General features: G+C 62.8%; 1 protein-coding gene across 1 annotated transcript in view; it reads right to left on the bottom strand.

Annotated features, from left to right (window-relative positions):
• Positions 1-4,796: 4,796 nt before the first annotated feature.
• The window catches only part of NOTCH1 (notch receptor 1), a 47,057-nt gene continuing 36,722 nt past the window's right edge, over positions 4,797-15,131 (bottom strand). Inside the window, exons 25-34 of the mRNA XM_030838276.2 lie at positions 14,181-14,752; positions 13,568-13,963; positions 12,879-13,027; positions 11,959-12,175; positions 11,713-11,800; positions 11,459-11,624; positions 10,583-10,878; positions 9,479-9,626; positions 9,289-9,386; positions 4,797-7,917 (exon numbers count right to left, since the gene is read on the bottom strand). Of these exons, the coding sequence (XP_030694136.2) occupies positions 6,475-7,917; positions 9,289-9,386; positions 9,479-9,626; positions 10,583-10,878; positions 11,459-11,624; positions 11,713-11,800; positions 11,959-12,175; positions 12,879-13,027; positions 13,568-13,963; positions 14,181-14,752 (3,573 nt within the window). The 3' untranslated portion in view covers positions 4,797-6,474. The remainder of the gene's footprint in view (positions 7,918-9,288; positions 9,387-9,478; positions 9,627-10,582; positions 10,879-11,458; positions 11,625-11,712; positions 11,801-11,958; positions 12,176-12,878; positions 13,028-13,567; positions 13,964-14,180; positions 14,753-15,131) is intronic.

Here is a 15,131-nt window from a genome sequence, read left to right as displayed (position 1 = left end):
GCGGCAACCAGTGTGGCTTCCTGAATCATCCTGAAGATGGAGTCACTAGGAGCAGCATGTCCTGACCCGTGTCCAGCCCGTGTCGCCCCTTCATCTGTGATGGGTGAGTCCGTTTGGGAACCAGTGCGCATACGCTCCCTCCTGGCGATGCACTGTCCACACCATCATTTCAAAGCCTAAGAGGTCCTGCAGGAAAGGATACTCTGACCCAAAACCCGTCAAACACCCTTCGGGACACAGTGCTTCTGGGTCTCCGTTTGCCCTGGGGTCAATCTGGACCACATTGTTTAGGTTTCTGAATGAAATACTTCAACAGAATAATCCTTTGCTCTTATGCCCGGGGCCCCATCACAAGCGGTGAGTGTAGGAAGCTCTCCACCGTCTGCCGCTGACGGCCGTGCCCCACTACAGCGGTGTGGTTTCTGGATCGGGCTGGCCCACAAAGGACTTGTCGTCGGCCCGCGACGGAATAGGAAGGCGCCGCAGAGTGGACGTCAGCTCCGCGGCTAAGGGCCGTCTCACTGCGGACATTCTCTGGAAGCGAGCCTTTCTTAACGAAGAGAGCCAGTGCGGCCCAAGGCCCCCAAGCAGCGCGGAGGCCGGAGACGCTCTGCTCACTTCTTGGTGTGGAGGAGCCCTGCCTGTCTGTTTGTCTGTGGGCCCTAATGCTGTCCCTCCTCGCCCACGGGTCCCGTCTCTGCTCTGGCCAGAGGGGTGCAGAGCCTCCTTTGGGGCTCACTCGGGGACAAGGTGGAGCAGACCCCAGGCCAGTGATGGGCCTCGGGCTTTCCTGCAGGGCTGAGAGGTGCCGAGAGGCCGCCGTGACGGTTTAAATCTGTGTCCTCCGACGTGGTGTCCGTGCGCACGTGTGCGGGTCAGGCGCCTGGGGCTGCGGCCAGTCCAAACTGAGGTGCGCTGCAAGCCTGGGACGCACGCGGGCTTTCAAAGACACAGTCCCCCTCCTACCCCCCAAAAAGCATGAAGACATCCCATTAACTGCTTGTGTCGATGACAGGCTGAGGTGGTAATAGTTTGGATCTACTGGTTAACTAAATTGTATTAAAATAAACTTCACCTGTTTCTTTTCATGTTTCCTGTGGCAGCTAAAGTCTTTGAAGCGCACGTGTGGCTGGCGTTACCTTTCTGTTGGACCGCGCTGCTCTGAACCACCCTGGATGCTTTGAGGAAGGTCCCCCCCCAACGGCCCCTGACCACAAGCAGTCAGGAGGGAAGGAAGCATCAGGAGGTGGATCGGGATTGGCGGCTCTGTGTCAACCTCGTGTGTTTTGCATGTTGAAAAGTGCGAGTCTCCAGGTCCCTGGGGAGTGACGAGCTGAGGAGGGGGAGGGAACCAGGGCGGCACCAGGGCCAGCTGGCTGGGGCTGCTGGGGATGTGGACATGCGCGTGGCACCTGAGAGGTGTGCTCTGTTAGTCAGCTAGGGCTGCCAGGACAAGTACCACAGGGAATTCCCTGGCAGTCCAGGGCTTAGGACTCAGCCCTTTCACTGCCGGGACCAAGGTTCAATCCCTGGTCGGGGAACAAATATCCCACAAGTGCACAACGTGGTCCAAAAACAGAAAGGTACCACAGGCCAGTGGCTTAACAGAAATTCATCTCTCACAGTTCCGAGGGCTGAAGGCCGAGATCCAGGTGTTGGCGAGGTTGACTTCCTGAAGCCTTTTTCCTGGGCTGGGAGGTGGTCGCCCTCTCCCTGGGTCTTCCATCCTCCCTCTGGGCATGTCTGTGTCTTGACCGCCTCTTCGTACGAGGACACCAGTCACATTGGCTTAGGGCCACCCTAACGACCTCACTTTGCCTTAATTACCGAGCCTTTAAAGACCCACCTCCAAACACAGCCACATTCTGAGGTCCGGGGAGCCAGGCCTTCAACATGTGACTTCTGGGAGGACAGAGTTCAGCCCAGGACAGACCCCCAAGCCAGGGGTGTCTTGGGTGAGCTTAGCCCCAAGGGAGGGGCTGTGTCCTCCCTGGGAGGTGCATGGTGGCCAGGTGGGGGTCCTTCAAAGGCGGGGCCGGCAGAGCAGGCCGAGTTGGGCTGTACGTCCAGGATGAGAATGGCGAGTTGGAGGGAGGCGAGTCGGCAGGGTAGCCGGGGCAGCGGGAGCAGGTTCAGGTCCCAGTGGGACAAACGAGTGGGTTGCTCACTCCCTCTCAGCATCCGGTGGGCACCCTGGGGCCTGCAGAACCTCCGCCAGTGCCTCCGAGCCTGGGAGCGGCTGAGGGCTGAGCTCCTGAGGGGCAGGGGAGGTTCGGGCGGGGGGAGGGCAGAGCCCTTGCTCTGTGGCTGCAGCTGCCCCTCCCCCCAGGACCTTGCCAGCAAAGCGGTGGGCAGGGCCAGGTTCCAGGTACGGCACCCTTCTCCTTGCTGCTGAGGGCCCCAAAGATTTGGGTAGCAGAGAGGCGCTCCTCATGACCCCTGGGTCCCCTGAGGCCCGTCCTGCTGCATCTGTGGGAATCCCACAGCCCCAGTGAACTTCTTGGGAGTTCAAACACTGCTGGGAGTTCTTTTAAAAAAATAATCGATTGAGGTATAACTCATAGAACATAAAATTAATAATTTTACAGCAAATCCAATGGCACTTAATACGTTAAAAATGTGCAACCACCCCCTCTATCAAGTTCCAAAGCGTCTCATCGCCCAGCGTAACGCCCCAGCCCCACTGGGCAGTCGCTTCCCATCCCCCCCTGCCCTCAGCCCTGGGAACCGCTCATCTGCGTGCTGCCTCTGTGGGTTTACCTGGTCTGCACGTTTCACACAAATGCAGGCATACAGTGTGTGACCTCTAGCGTCTGGCTTCTTTTTTTTTGCGCTACGCGGGCCTCTCACTGCTGTGGCCCCTCCCGTAGCGGAGCACAGGCTCTGGACGCGCAGGCTCAGCGGCCATGGCTCACGGGCCCAGCCGCTCCGCGGCATGTGGGATCTTCCCGGACCGGGGCACGAACCCGCGTGCCCTGCATCGGCAGGCGGACTCTCAACCACTGCGCCACCAGGGAAGCCCGCGTCTGGCTTCTTTTGCTCAGCATGATGTTTCTGAGTTTCAGCTGTGCTGTAGCAGGTGTCGGTAGCTTCGTTCTTCTTCATGGCTGAATAATATTCCACCATATGTGTATTTAGTCTGGGTTCTCCAGAGAAACAGAGCCAACAGGATGTATCAATACATAAAGAAATTGATTACAAAGAATTGACTCACACGATTATGGGGGCTCCAAAGTCCCCAGATCTGTGGTCAGCAGCTCGAGACCGGGGTGCTGATGCTTTGGTGCAAATCCAAAGGCAGGAAGAGACTGACGTCCCAGCTCACGTGGTTGGCAGGAGGACGTCCCCCTTACCCAACCTTTTCGTTCTATTCAAGTCTTCACCTGATTGGGTGAGACCCACCCGCATGGGCGGGGGGGTGGTGTCTGCTTTACTCAGCCCACAGATTCCAATGCTAATCTCATCCAGAAACACCCTCACGTTTGGCCAAATGGCCCCCCAGCCAAGTTGACGCATATGATGAACCACCACAGCGCGGGCCACTGCACTTGGCTCATCCACTTGGCAGCAGACGGGCATTTGGGCTGTTCCTACCTCTTGGCTGCTGTGAGCACGTCTGTGGACGCACTTGTGCGAGTCTGCTTTCACTTTTCTCAAGTGTACACCTAGGAGTGTAATTTTGTGGTGTGGGTGTTCTTTGGGCAGAATTCAGGCTGAGTACCGCCCCCCAAAGATGGAAATTCAGCCATTTGCCACATCCCACTTCCCAGAACCTCCTGTCCCAGGAACGAAGCATCCGAACTCAGTGAGGAAATCCTGGTTCACCTTTGTGCCTGAATAGGCCAGGCCCAGGGGCAGGCGGCACTTTGCAGTGGAAGGGGGTCACCGGACTCTCTGTTATTCTGGTTTGGACACGGGTTCGATCCCTGGTCCGGGAAGATCCCACATGCCGCGGAGCAACTGAGCCCGTGCGCCACAACTACTGAGCCTGCGCTCTAGAGCCCGCGAGCCACAACGACTGAAGCCCACGTGCCTAGAGCCCGTGCTCCGCAGCAAGAGAAGCCACCGTGATGAGAAGCCTGCGCACCGCAACGAAGAGTAGCCCCCACTCTCCACAACTAGAGAAAGCCTGCGCGCAGCAACAAAGACCCAACACAGCCAAAAAATAGTTTAAAAAAAATTTTTTTAAATTAAAAAAACAAAATCTGGTTTGAAGCCACGGGCCTGGGGGCGGGGCCAGGTAGAGAAGAGGCAGGCGGGGCCAGGTGAGAGGAGGGGCACAGGCAGGAGGGACGGGGAGAGGCCCACGTGGGCGTCTGGTGGCCCAACTCAGGCTCCCTGAGCCAATGGCTCTGCCCAGCCTGCACCCCTTGGGGTCACCCCCGTGGTGCCCCTGCTCGGATATTCCTGTGGCTTCCTCTGACCTCACGCTAGGGTCTGGACTCCTTCCCGTGGCCTCGCGGCCCCTCCCTCTTTCCTGCAGCGGCCCCCGGGCCGTGGTCCCCAGGCTGGTCAGTGGTGCCTCGCCCTCCATGGCCCAGACAGATGCGAGAACCCGGAGCCTGGTGGTGTCAGGCTGTATGTGCCCGGCTCCCTGCGGGGTGTCTGCCTCCCCGTGGTAGACAGGGACACTGGACACCTTCCGAGCAGACAGAGTGACGCCGGTGCCCACGGGCCAGGGCTGGGTGGTCTCACCACCGCTCTCCCATCGGGAGGTACTTCGGAGAGGACTGCCCTGCTGTTCCCCGCTCTCAGAAAGCAAGCCAGCACCACAGCCGAGTTTAGCAAAATCTGGACAACCATCAGGATCATTTTTATTGCAAATCAGACAAAAAAGATGAAAAAAAATACATCATTTTCATCACCTGCAGTTTTGCATGTAGATAACTTTTAAAAAGTTTCCTTTTCATGTAAACTGCACTCTATTTTATAAAACACAGTAAGAAGCAACACCTTAGGAAGTGTCTGGTCATGCCCACTAGGGGTGGCCCAACACTGTGCCCGGCGAGGCCCGAGCAGCTGCCCGAGCGCAGTGGGCGGCAGGACCCTCCCTGGCTTTGCTCTCAGGAGCTACGGTTCAGCAGCTGCAGGTCAGGTCGTGGGGCCTGGGTTCTGACATCCCTTACCAACATGACCCCTGACAGATTTGTTCCATCAGATTTCTTAAACAAAATCCCCCATTTAGAAATGTATTTACAGACATTTACTCTGCCACAGGCTTATACTTGATAATGTAAGAATCTGCTCCCTCCCCCGGGCGCACGCCCCCCCTCCCCAAACCGGGAGGGGTGGCCCGCAAGCAGGCTCCCGGCGTCCCAAGCGCCCCACTGAGCCGCGCCGGGCCCCGGCACGAGGGTCTCTGAGCAGTGAGGCTGCACACAACCATGTTTTTCTGAGTCTCCTATAAAGACAGGGCCCATCAGCGCTCGGGCCCCGGGAGCACCAATCCATCTTCTGCTGAACCTGGGAGACGCAGTTCAAGTTGAGACGCCTCCGACGGGGTGGCCCAGGCAGTGTCTCTCCCCAGAAAGGGGTAGGCCTCCCCAGCGTGGGGTCCCAGGTGGGTACCACACCTCTGACTTCTCACTCCGCACGATGCTTAAGTATCAGTGGGGGCGGGGGTGGTGGTGCCTGGGAGCCTCCAGAAAGAACAAGAACTCACAAGACCAACGAACAACTACGTAATACTGAACCCGAAACAAAGATTCATGATTGGTACCATGAAACGTACCCTTGGTATACCCCAAGAACACGTTTTTAAAAGCGTGTTTTAAAAAAGTCATTTAAAAGAACACCAAAACACATAAACCACATCATTCCACATGCTCCTTCCCTATTTTAGAAGCCAATTAACCCATGTGCGTAAGGAGTGAAGGGTCTGCTTTTCTCTCTCTAGATGCATCTTCTCGCAAAACGCAGGTGGTCCTGGGAGCGGGGGTCGGGGGAGTGGTCCCGCTTTGGAGGAGGGGTGAGGGGGCTGTCTGGGGAAACGGGCAGCAGGCCCGGGCACCCCGGGAGCTTTCTGAACAATGCTGGCTCGAAAACCTCCCTTCTCTGACATTTCTTTTCGGATTAAAAAAAAAAAAAAAAAAAAAAAAAAGGAAATCAATAAATAAATGGCATTTGGAAATCATGAATCTTTGTTTATATTTTACAAACACCTGGGAATCTTCATCCTAAGCAGGGAAATCACGATAGAGAACTAGTTTATTTTCTTGGAGCAGATAGAAGTTGCTACCTGGTGATATACAAAACAGTACATATAAATAAAAAGACAGTGTTTCCAGGTAAAATAAAAGTACATAAATAAATACTAAAAAAAAAAAAAATTAAAAATTCTTGTCCTCTTATTTTGTATAAAGACTCATGTTTTGAAAAAAGCTCCTTTGGTCGGCCCCGACATCCACGGAGCGCACGCGAACGTCCAGCAGGGCTTGGGAAAGGAAGCACGGGTCCCTGGGGGCAGCCGGCTGTTTACTTAAAGGCCTCAGGAACGTGGGCGATCTGGGACGGCACGCTGGTGGGCGGGCTGGAGATGCCCTCGGACCAGTCGGAGATGTTGGAGTGCGGCGACGAGCTGGACCACTGGTCGGGGGACTCCGGGGACGGGGTGAGGAAGGGGTGCTCGGGCACCTGCAGCTGGTGGCTGGGGGTGTTGTCCACGGGGGAGGAGTAGCTGTGCTGGGAGGGGGGCGTCAGGAACTGGGCGGTGGTCATGGGCGGGGCCAGCGCGGCCGGCAGCGACGTGGGCAGGACCTGGCTGTCCTGCGGCAGGACGGTGTGCGCCGCCAGGCTGCCGGGGCCCAGGGGCTGCACGTCCGCCTGGCTCAGCTCCCCCGCCAGGAAGCTCCGGGCCATGTGGCCGCTGGTGGCCGAGCCCACGCCGAGGTGCGGCTGCGGTGCCTGCGGCTGCATGTTCGGCGGCTGCATCTGTAAGTTCTGCTGTTGCGGCTGAGGCTGCACCAGGTGAGGCTGGGCGGCCAGCCGCGCGCTGGGCAGCGCCTGGTAGCTCATCATCTGGGACAGGGCGGTGGCCGACAGGCCGCCGTGCAGCGGGCCCACCATGCCGTGCTGGAGGGCGGGGGCCTGCGTGCTCAGGGTGCCCGGCGCCACGCTCCCTCGCAGCGGGTTGTACTGGTTCGGCACCAGGCCATTCTGCAGCCGGGACAGCCACTCGCACTGGCCGTTCAAGCCTGCGGCCCCACCCACGGTGAAATTCACGGCCCCACCGCAGCTCCCGCTGCCACCAGCACCCAGGACCGTGCTGGTGCCGGAAGCCACGGGAAGGTGGGAGAGGCGTGGCGGCCCCGCCTCGAAGGCCAGCCGGCCACCCCCACTCAGCGCCGCCATCTCGGGCTTGGCCGCCACGCTCAGGTGGCTGACGCCCAGGTGGGCCTCGGGCATCCCGGGCAGGTGGTTGAGGGGCATAGAGGGAGACTGCTGGAAAGGGGAGGGCAGGAGGGGCGGGGAGGCCACATCCGACAGGTAGCCGTGGGGGGACTCCAGGGAGTCCACGGGCGACAGCGCGCTCGAGCTGTCCAGCAAGCAGCCCCTGCCGTCCTGGGACTTCTTCCTCCGCGCCCTGAGGTCCTTGGGCTCCTTGCCGCCGCAGGCCAGGCCCTTGGTGCTGGGCTTGCGGGCCTTCTTGCCCTGCACGGCGGGCTTGAGGTTGCCCAGGTAGCCGCTGGGAGAGCAGAGCGGGGGCGACAGGGTGGGCGCGCCGTGCAGCGGGGGGCTGCGCACCAGGCTGTACTCGTCCAGTAGCCGCACGATGTCGTGGTGCATGCGCTCCTGCGCGATGTCGCGGGGCAGGCGGTCCATGTGGTCCGTGATGTCCCGGTTGGCGAAATGGTCCAGCAGCACCTTGGCCGTCTCGTAGCTGCCCTCCCGGGCAGCCAGGAACAAAGGCGTCTCCTCCTGGGGGAATGGACGGGGGCAGGTGAGGAGGTCACCTGTCACCAGAGGGACCGGCGGTCTGGCCCCTCCTCCCGGACACGGGGCGGGGGGGCAGCTCATCTCGACCCTCCCCAGCATGCTACCTTTAACTGGCCTGTTAAGTGTTAACAAAAAAGGCCTTAAATACATCTTCTGAGACCCACCCAGAGGCGGTCTGTGGGATCCTAAACTCTAAATCAGTAAAGCTTCACCCTTCCGGGGGTCATAGGCCCCGCAGGAAATCTAACAGACTGTGGCCCCTCTTCCCTCCCTCCAAACCTGCACAGACGCAAACCCTGCCACAATTTCAGGGGCTTGGGGATGTCTAAAGTGCATCCGTGGGCACCACACGGTCCCCCAGGGACCCTGACATCTTAGCTCTGTCCCTGGGTCTTGGCTTTCTCATCTGTACAGCGGACATGCCGCATGTGCCCCCGAGGCTGCTGTGCGCGTGTGGGGCGAGGCCTGATGGTGCCGGCCTGGTACACACAGGCCTCGGCCACGGCCGCCGCCACGCCACGGCAGTCCCTTCGGCCAGCCCCTCCGTCTCCGAGGCTGAGTCTCCCCAACGGGAGGTTGGATCACGTCTCCGCCCCACCGCGGACTCAGGAGCTCCTGGGCCCAACACTGCCCCCTGTGCCCCTCCCCCAGGACAGTCTGAAATGCAACCAGGGGTCAGTGAAGTATGGGGTGGGGCTGGACACACAGAGGAGCCCAGCGACAAGTTCCGGAGACGTGGGGTCAGACTGGGCTGGGGGCTGGGGAGGAAGGAAAGCGCCTCCTCGGCCTTGGGGCCCAGACTGTGGCAACGCTGAGGGAGACGGGGTGGCCCAGACTGTGGCAACGCTGAGGGAGACGAGGCGGCACAGACTGTGGCAACAACGCTGAGGGAGACGGGGGGCGGCCCAGACTGTGGCAACGCTGAGGGAGACGGGGCGGCACAGACTGTGGCAACGCTGAGGGAGACGGGGCGGCCCAGGCGCAGAGCCCCCCACGCCCACCAGCCTCTTGACTCAGCGTGTACCATGTGCGTCCCCCCACCCCGCCCAGGGACAGCCAAGGACAGGGCTGAGGTCCAGGTCACAGTGACAGAGAGCGGAGAGCGGCAGCCGGTTACTCGCTAGCGGGGAACGCACGCCCTGCGCTTGCGAGGGGACCCGTAACTACGGCAGGAAGGAGGGAGGGAGAGCCAACGACACACAGGCACTCGCTGAGGGGTCCCCATCTGTGCGCCAGGGGGTCCTCCTGGGACTTTACAGGTTAGGGAGCTGAGGCCCAGGAGCTGAAGTCACTGGCTTGGGGCCCCCGTCGGAAGAGAGTGGCGTCGGGGCCGTGACCCGCCAGCCGGCGCACCTTGTTGCTCTGCATGTCCTTGTTGGCCCCGTTCTTCAGGAGCACGACGGCCGCCTCCACGTTGTTCACCGCGGCGGCCCAGTGCAGGGCGGACTTGCCTGCGAGGGGAAGCAGAGGGCGGGTTAGGGAGCAGCAGGTGAACGCGGGCACCCCCGCGGGCACCCCCGCGGGCCGGGCGCAGCCGGCTCACCCAGGTCGTCCACGGCGTTGACGTCGGCGTGGGAGTTGATGAGGTCCTCCAGCATGCCCTCGACGGCCAGGCGGGCGGCCAGGATCAGTGGCGTGGTGCCGTCGTGCATGCGGGCGTCCAGGTCCGTGGCTCGGTTCCGGATGAGGATCTAGGCGACAGGGAGGGTCTCAGGCTCGGCCAGTGTGAGCGCCAGGCGCCCACCTGGGACAAATGCTTGGGATCCGATCCCTGACGTGGAAGCAGCCCCTCCTGGGGTCTAAGTGGCCCCATGGAGTTGGGGCATGGGGGAGCCACCAGCCGCCGCTAGAGGGGCCGGGGCCAGAGCACCCGCGAGGACGGTCACTGTTTGCTGGTGGGTTAACGGAGCTGGGGACCACGCCGTGCGCGGGGCGGGCCTAGCTCCTGTGAAACAAGCGCCCATGGGAATTTATGTCTCTAAGCGCCAGAGAGGCTGCCAGAGCGAACTCGCCAGGGCCTGCCTCCAGGGGCTCATTTAAATCGTCCTTGATCTCTTACTTCCATAGAAAGACAGCACGTCAAAAATTACTAAATTAAAACCCCGGTCTGCGCCCTGTTTACCTGCCCGTCTGTGCAGAGCACCACGGCCCAGGGCCTGGTTGGTCTGCGGCAGGGGGACCGGCCGGCGGCTTTCAAAGCACCCTGTGCCAGGGACACTCCCCAGAGGCCCAGGTACCCAAGTCCCTAATCCACCCCGGTCCCGAGCCCCCGGTTTGCAGGCAGCAAACAGCAGCCTCTAGCCCTTCTCCCCACCACCAGAGGCAACGCCTCCAGCCCAGGCGGGAGGGGCAGACGCAGGGGACGGAGCCTGTCTTGGGTGAAGGCGAGGAGGCCCTGCTTCCTGCGGGTCCCCACGGCCTCCTGCTAGACCGCGGCTAGCCGGGCCCCCCCGCGAGGACGACACGGGGCTTTGATGCCCTCCCCGGCCTCGGGCCCCCTTCAGGGTGCAAAGGCTCGAGGTGGGGAAGCGGGGGAGACGCCAGCTGCCCCTGCTCTGGCCACGCTTGGAATGAGGGCTCCGGGGCCCGGCCACGAGGAGGGAAGGCGGGCGCAAGCTAGCAGAAGGGCGCGGGCACGGCTGCCCACCTGAAAGACACCCTGCGCGTCGGCAGCCACGGCCGCGTGCAGCGGGGTGCGTCCCATGTTGTCTTGGATGTTGGCGTCAGCGCCGGCCTCCAGCAGGCGCTTGGCCGCGTCGGAGCGCGAGTAGCGGGCAGCCAGGTGCAGGGCGGTCTCGCCGGTGCGGTCCGTCTGGCTGTGCAGGCTGGCGCCCTGGTAGATGAAGTCCGAGATGACGGCGGGTGCGTCCTCCTCCTCCTCGCTCTTGCCCGTCTCCAGGCCCCCTCCGCTGCAGGAGGCTATCATGAGGGGCGTGAAGCCGTCTGCAGGGGCGGGACAGGGGCGGGGCAGGGGCGGGGCCTGGTCAGGAAGGCCGGCCCCCAGCAGCCGCTCGGGGACTGCGGACGGACGCGCGGCCCACGGAGGCCATCCTGCCTGGGGCCAACGCAGCCCATGCAAGCTCCCCGAGGGCAGAGGCAAGTCCAGCTCCAACGGGCTGGTGGGCGACAGAGACGCCCGCCGCTCTGCCTCCGGACCTGCCCGAGACCTTCACCAACAGCCCACCCAGGAGAGAGACCACGTAAGAAATGGGTGGTTAGGAAACCAACACCTCGGATGTCTCAAAAGAAGCGTTTCGGATCGAGAAATGAACTCGGAGGGCAGAGTGAGTTTTGAGACCGTCGCCCCGAGCGGGGAGCCGGCGAGGAGGCTGAGCGACTCCCCAGGGTCCCCACCGCCTCCCAGGTCTCATCCCCCCAAGCTGAGCTTCCAGGTACTGACCCCGAGGGTTCAGGGGAGGGGGGCAGGCGGGTCACGAGGTCAGGCAAGAGCAGGCTGCCCGCAGCGGCTAGGTGCCCCAGGGTGGAGCCCCGGAGGGTGGTGCGGGGGGCCGGCGGCACCTACCCGGCCCGCGGACATTGACGTCCATGCAGTCGGTGTCGGCCTCGCCCTGGGGCGGCGTGGGGGCCATGGCGGACACGCGGAGGTCAGCCGCGTCCAGGTGCTGCTGGGTCCACTGCCGGTGGTCTGTCTGGTCATCCAGGTCAGGAAGGACCACGGGCTCCTCGAACTAAGGAACAGGGTCGAACGGAGGGCCACGTCCAAAGGGGCCGGGAGGGGGGAAGGGCGGGGGCTGGGGCCCTGGGGCACCAACTCACCCGGAACTTCTTGGCTTCCAGGCCCTCGTCGCCCCACTCGCTCTGGTTGTCGTCCACGAGGGCGCCGTCCGAGGCGTTCTTCAGGGGCCTGGGGGTGAGGGGGTGGGGAGGCGGGACTGAGCGGGGCTCCCGGGAGACCCCCGGGGCCCCGCCCGCGCCCGGCATCCGAGGTGGGGCCCGTGGGTCCACAGGGGGCGGCCCCGCCTCCCGCCAAGTCCCCCAGCTGCCGCGGCCACGTCCACTAACTTGAGGCCCACGGAGTCCTCGCCGAGGGGCTCCCGCCGCTTCTTCTTGCTGGCCTCCGACACCTTGAAGCCCTCGGGGAACCAGAGCTGGCCATGCTGCCGCCGGCGCTTCCGCGACAGCAGCACCCCGCAGCCCACAAAGAAGAGCAGCACGAAGGCCACCACGGCCACGTACATGAAGTGCAGCGGCGCGGGCGGGGGCGGCTCCACCGTCTCACCTGCGGGCATCAGGCTGAGCTACCAGGCAGGCAGGCTGGCGGCCGGGGGCAGCGCACTGGCTCCGCGGCCGGGCGCCTCCTCGCCTACTCTCCTCCATCCCGCCCCCCAAAATAAGGTCATTTTCTACGCGATTAATCAGAATTGCAAACTATCGCTAAATTCTCTCCTGCACCAGCCGGCTATCTGGAGGCGGCTTTTACTTTTTTCTCCTTTAAGGGAGAAGGATTAGCCAACTTCAAATCACTGCACTTGCATTGAGCTGTTAAGACAAAGGATTTAGGGGGATTTTCGAGATACAAACTTCAACACTTCACATGACACCGATCAATTCTTTTCTCTCTCTCTCCTTTTTTTTTTTTAAAAAAAACCTGTAATGATTTTGAAATAATACCCAACAAAGAAAAATCAGGAGGAAGGGGTGGGGCGAGAAAAAGGCTCCCACTTTCTGGGATGTGCTGGTTCCCCTGGGCCAGCCTCGCTGACAGCTGTCACTGTGGGGAGGGAGAGCGTGCGGGGCGGAAAACGCCAGCAGACACTCCCGAAACCCTGGACGGCGTGACACCCCCGTGGGTGGCAAATGGCGCGAAGAACGTGAGCACCTGGGAGGGGGACTGGGAGACAGCCCCTCCCCGGCGGACCCCTCCCAGTACACGCAAAAGCTCCCGAGGGAGCGTGGCTGGGCGGGCAGGGCGCGCCACTCACTCTGCACGGCCTCGATCTTGTAGGGGATGTTAAGGCTGCCCAGCGAGGCGAGCGCGCCCAGGAAGGCGGCCACGTCCGTGGCGCTCTGGAAGCACTGCGAGGACGACTGGACGCACTGCCGGTTGTCGATCTCCAGGTAGACGATGGACCTGGGGGCGCACCGGGGTCGGGGGGCTCGGACCCCAGCCTCCTCCCTGCGCCCACCCAGCCCACTGCTTCCAGGGACCAGCTCTGGCCCCTGTGGCCTCACCCTGATGGGCGGGGGCAGAGGCACTCCCAGAACCCAAGGGGGCAGCCTGGGGCGGCGGGGAGCCGGGTCTGGACAGGAACAACCCTGGAGGTGGCCGGCGCCCCTGCCGGCCCACGTCAGCCCCAGCAGGGCACGCATGGCTGCCGGTCACAGACACTCCTCTGAGAGCTCCCGCCCCACCCCGGCCCCGGGGCTCCCTTGAGTGCCACGAGCATCCCTGTTCCTCATCTCGGAAGGGAAGAGATGTCAAGAAGCTGATCCTCCCCTGGAGCTGACCGCAGGCTCCAGGGCCTGGGCCATGGGGTGAAGAGCCCCCGGGGGAACGCTGTCTCCGCCCCTCACCCCTCACAGGCCCCGTAAGTCCTGGGCCTCTTTCACCACGTAGTGGGAAGAGCGCTGACGCTCGGGGGGCGGGGGGGCCCCGCGGGAGCGCACTCACCCGCGGATGTCCATGGGGTCCAGCTCCCTGCGCCGGCGCCCACCCCCGCTGCCCGGGAGCAGCGAGGCCCCGCCGTCCACAGAGCGTCTGATGGGGTGCTTGTGCAGCTCCTCCTCGCGGCCGTAGTAGGGAAAGATCATCTGCTGGCCGCTGGCGTCGCGCTTGAAGACCACGTTCGTGTGCAGCAGGCGGCTGAGCTCGCGCAGGAAGTGCAGCGAGTGGTTGCGCAGCTGCTCAGGCGGCATCAGCACCACCAGCACCAGCGTGCCGGCCGCCAGCCGCTCGGGCACGTGCTCCGCGCAGTCCAGCCCGTCCCACTCGCACTCGGCGCTGTTGCAGCCCTGGTCGCAGTGCCCGTCCCTGAAGTGGTCCTTGCAGTACTGGTCGTACAGGGGGCTGTGGGCACGAGGCACGCTCAGGGCTCCCTCCACGCCGGGCCCCCGGGGACCCTCGGCCGGCACCTGCCCTCCCGCCGCCCTGCCCTCGAGCTCGGGGTCCTTCCTCCGCCCACGGCCCTTGCCCTCTCCTGGCCCGTGAGCGGACGGCTCCCTCGTGCTGCCCCGTGAGCCCCGGGGCCCCCGCGGTGCAGAGCGGCCGTCCCCGTGGGCCTTACTTGCACTGGCCTTCTGCACGCTGGCAGTCGAAGCCGTCGAAGAGGCAGCCGGCCGAGTTGCACTGGCTGTCGCAGCGGCCGTTGCTGAAGTACTTCCAGCACTGCAGGGACTGAGTGCAGTTCTGCCAGGGGTCGTTGAAGTTGAGGGAGCAGTCGCCGCCGTCCCAGCCGCAGGCGTGGTTGTTGCACTGAAGGCTGCAGACCTTGTTGCCGGCCTCCTCGCGGCAGCCGGGGAGCTCGCAGGCCTCCTCGATCTGCGGCGGGGGGATGTCGAGGCCCACGCCGCCGCCGAAGCTGTAGTCCAGGATGTGGCACAGGAGCCCGTTGAACTTCGCGGGGCACAGGCAGCGGTAGAATGGGCTCTCGGACGTGGGCTCGCAGCTGCCCTGGTTGTAGCAGGGGTTGCCACCCATGCAGGGGCTGCTGACAGGGAACTGGCACTCGGGGCCGGTGAAGGGGCCCAGGCACAGGCAGGTGGGGCTGCGCGGGCCCGAGATGCAGGTGCCGCCGTTGAGGCATCGCAGGCTGCCGCAGCTGCGTGCGTCGTTCTCACACGTGGCACCCTCGAAGCCCTGCCGGGAGGGGGCCACACAGGGGGTGTCGGGGTGGGCCGGCTCCCCAGACACCCAGGGACCCGCCCAGGCCTGACCTTGCCTCTGCATCCCCCCATCCCCCTTTCCCCGGGCAGCCGGACCCTTTCAAGAAAGTCAACATAAAACGCTCGGGGGTTCCCAGGGGTTGGGAGTGAGGGAAGAGGGAGCACAGATGGGGGAGCGTGGCGCAGTTTTAGGGCAACGGCAAACCCACGTGACCCTGCAACAGTGGACACGTGACACTACACGTGTGTCAGACCCAAACACCACAGGAGAGCAGACCTGACTTAACAGCGTATCAGTGTTGATCATTTAACAATGTATTAATGCTGGTGGCAAGTGGTAACAATGTTCCACG

The sequence above is a fragment of the Globicephala melas genome, chromosome 6, assembly GCF_963455315.2.
Source record: "Globicephala melas chromosome 6, mGloMel1.2, whole genome shotgun sequence".
In the NCBI taxonomy this organism is placed as follows: Eukaryota; Metazoa; Chordata; class Mammalia; order Artiodactyla; family Delphinidae; genus Globicephala; species Globicephala melas.
The sequence above is the reverse complement of the archived record's forward strand: the minus strand, read 5'-3'. Positions and strand labels throughout refer to the sequence as shown.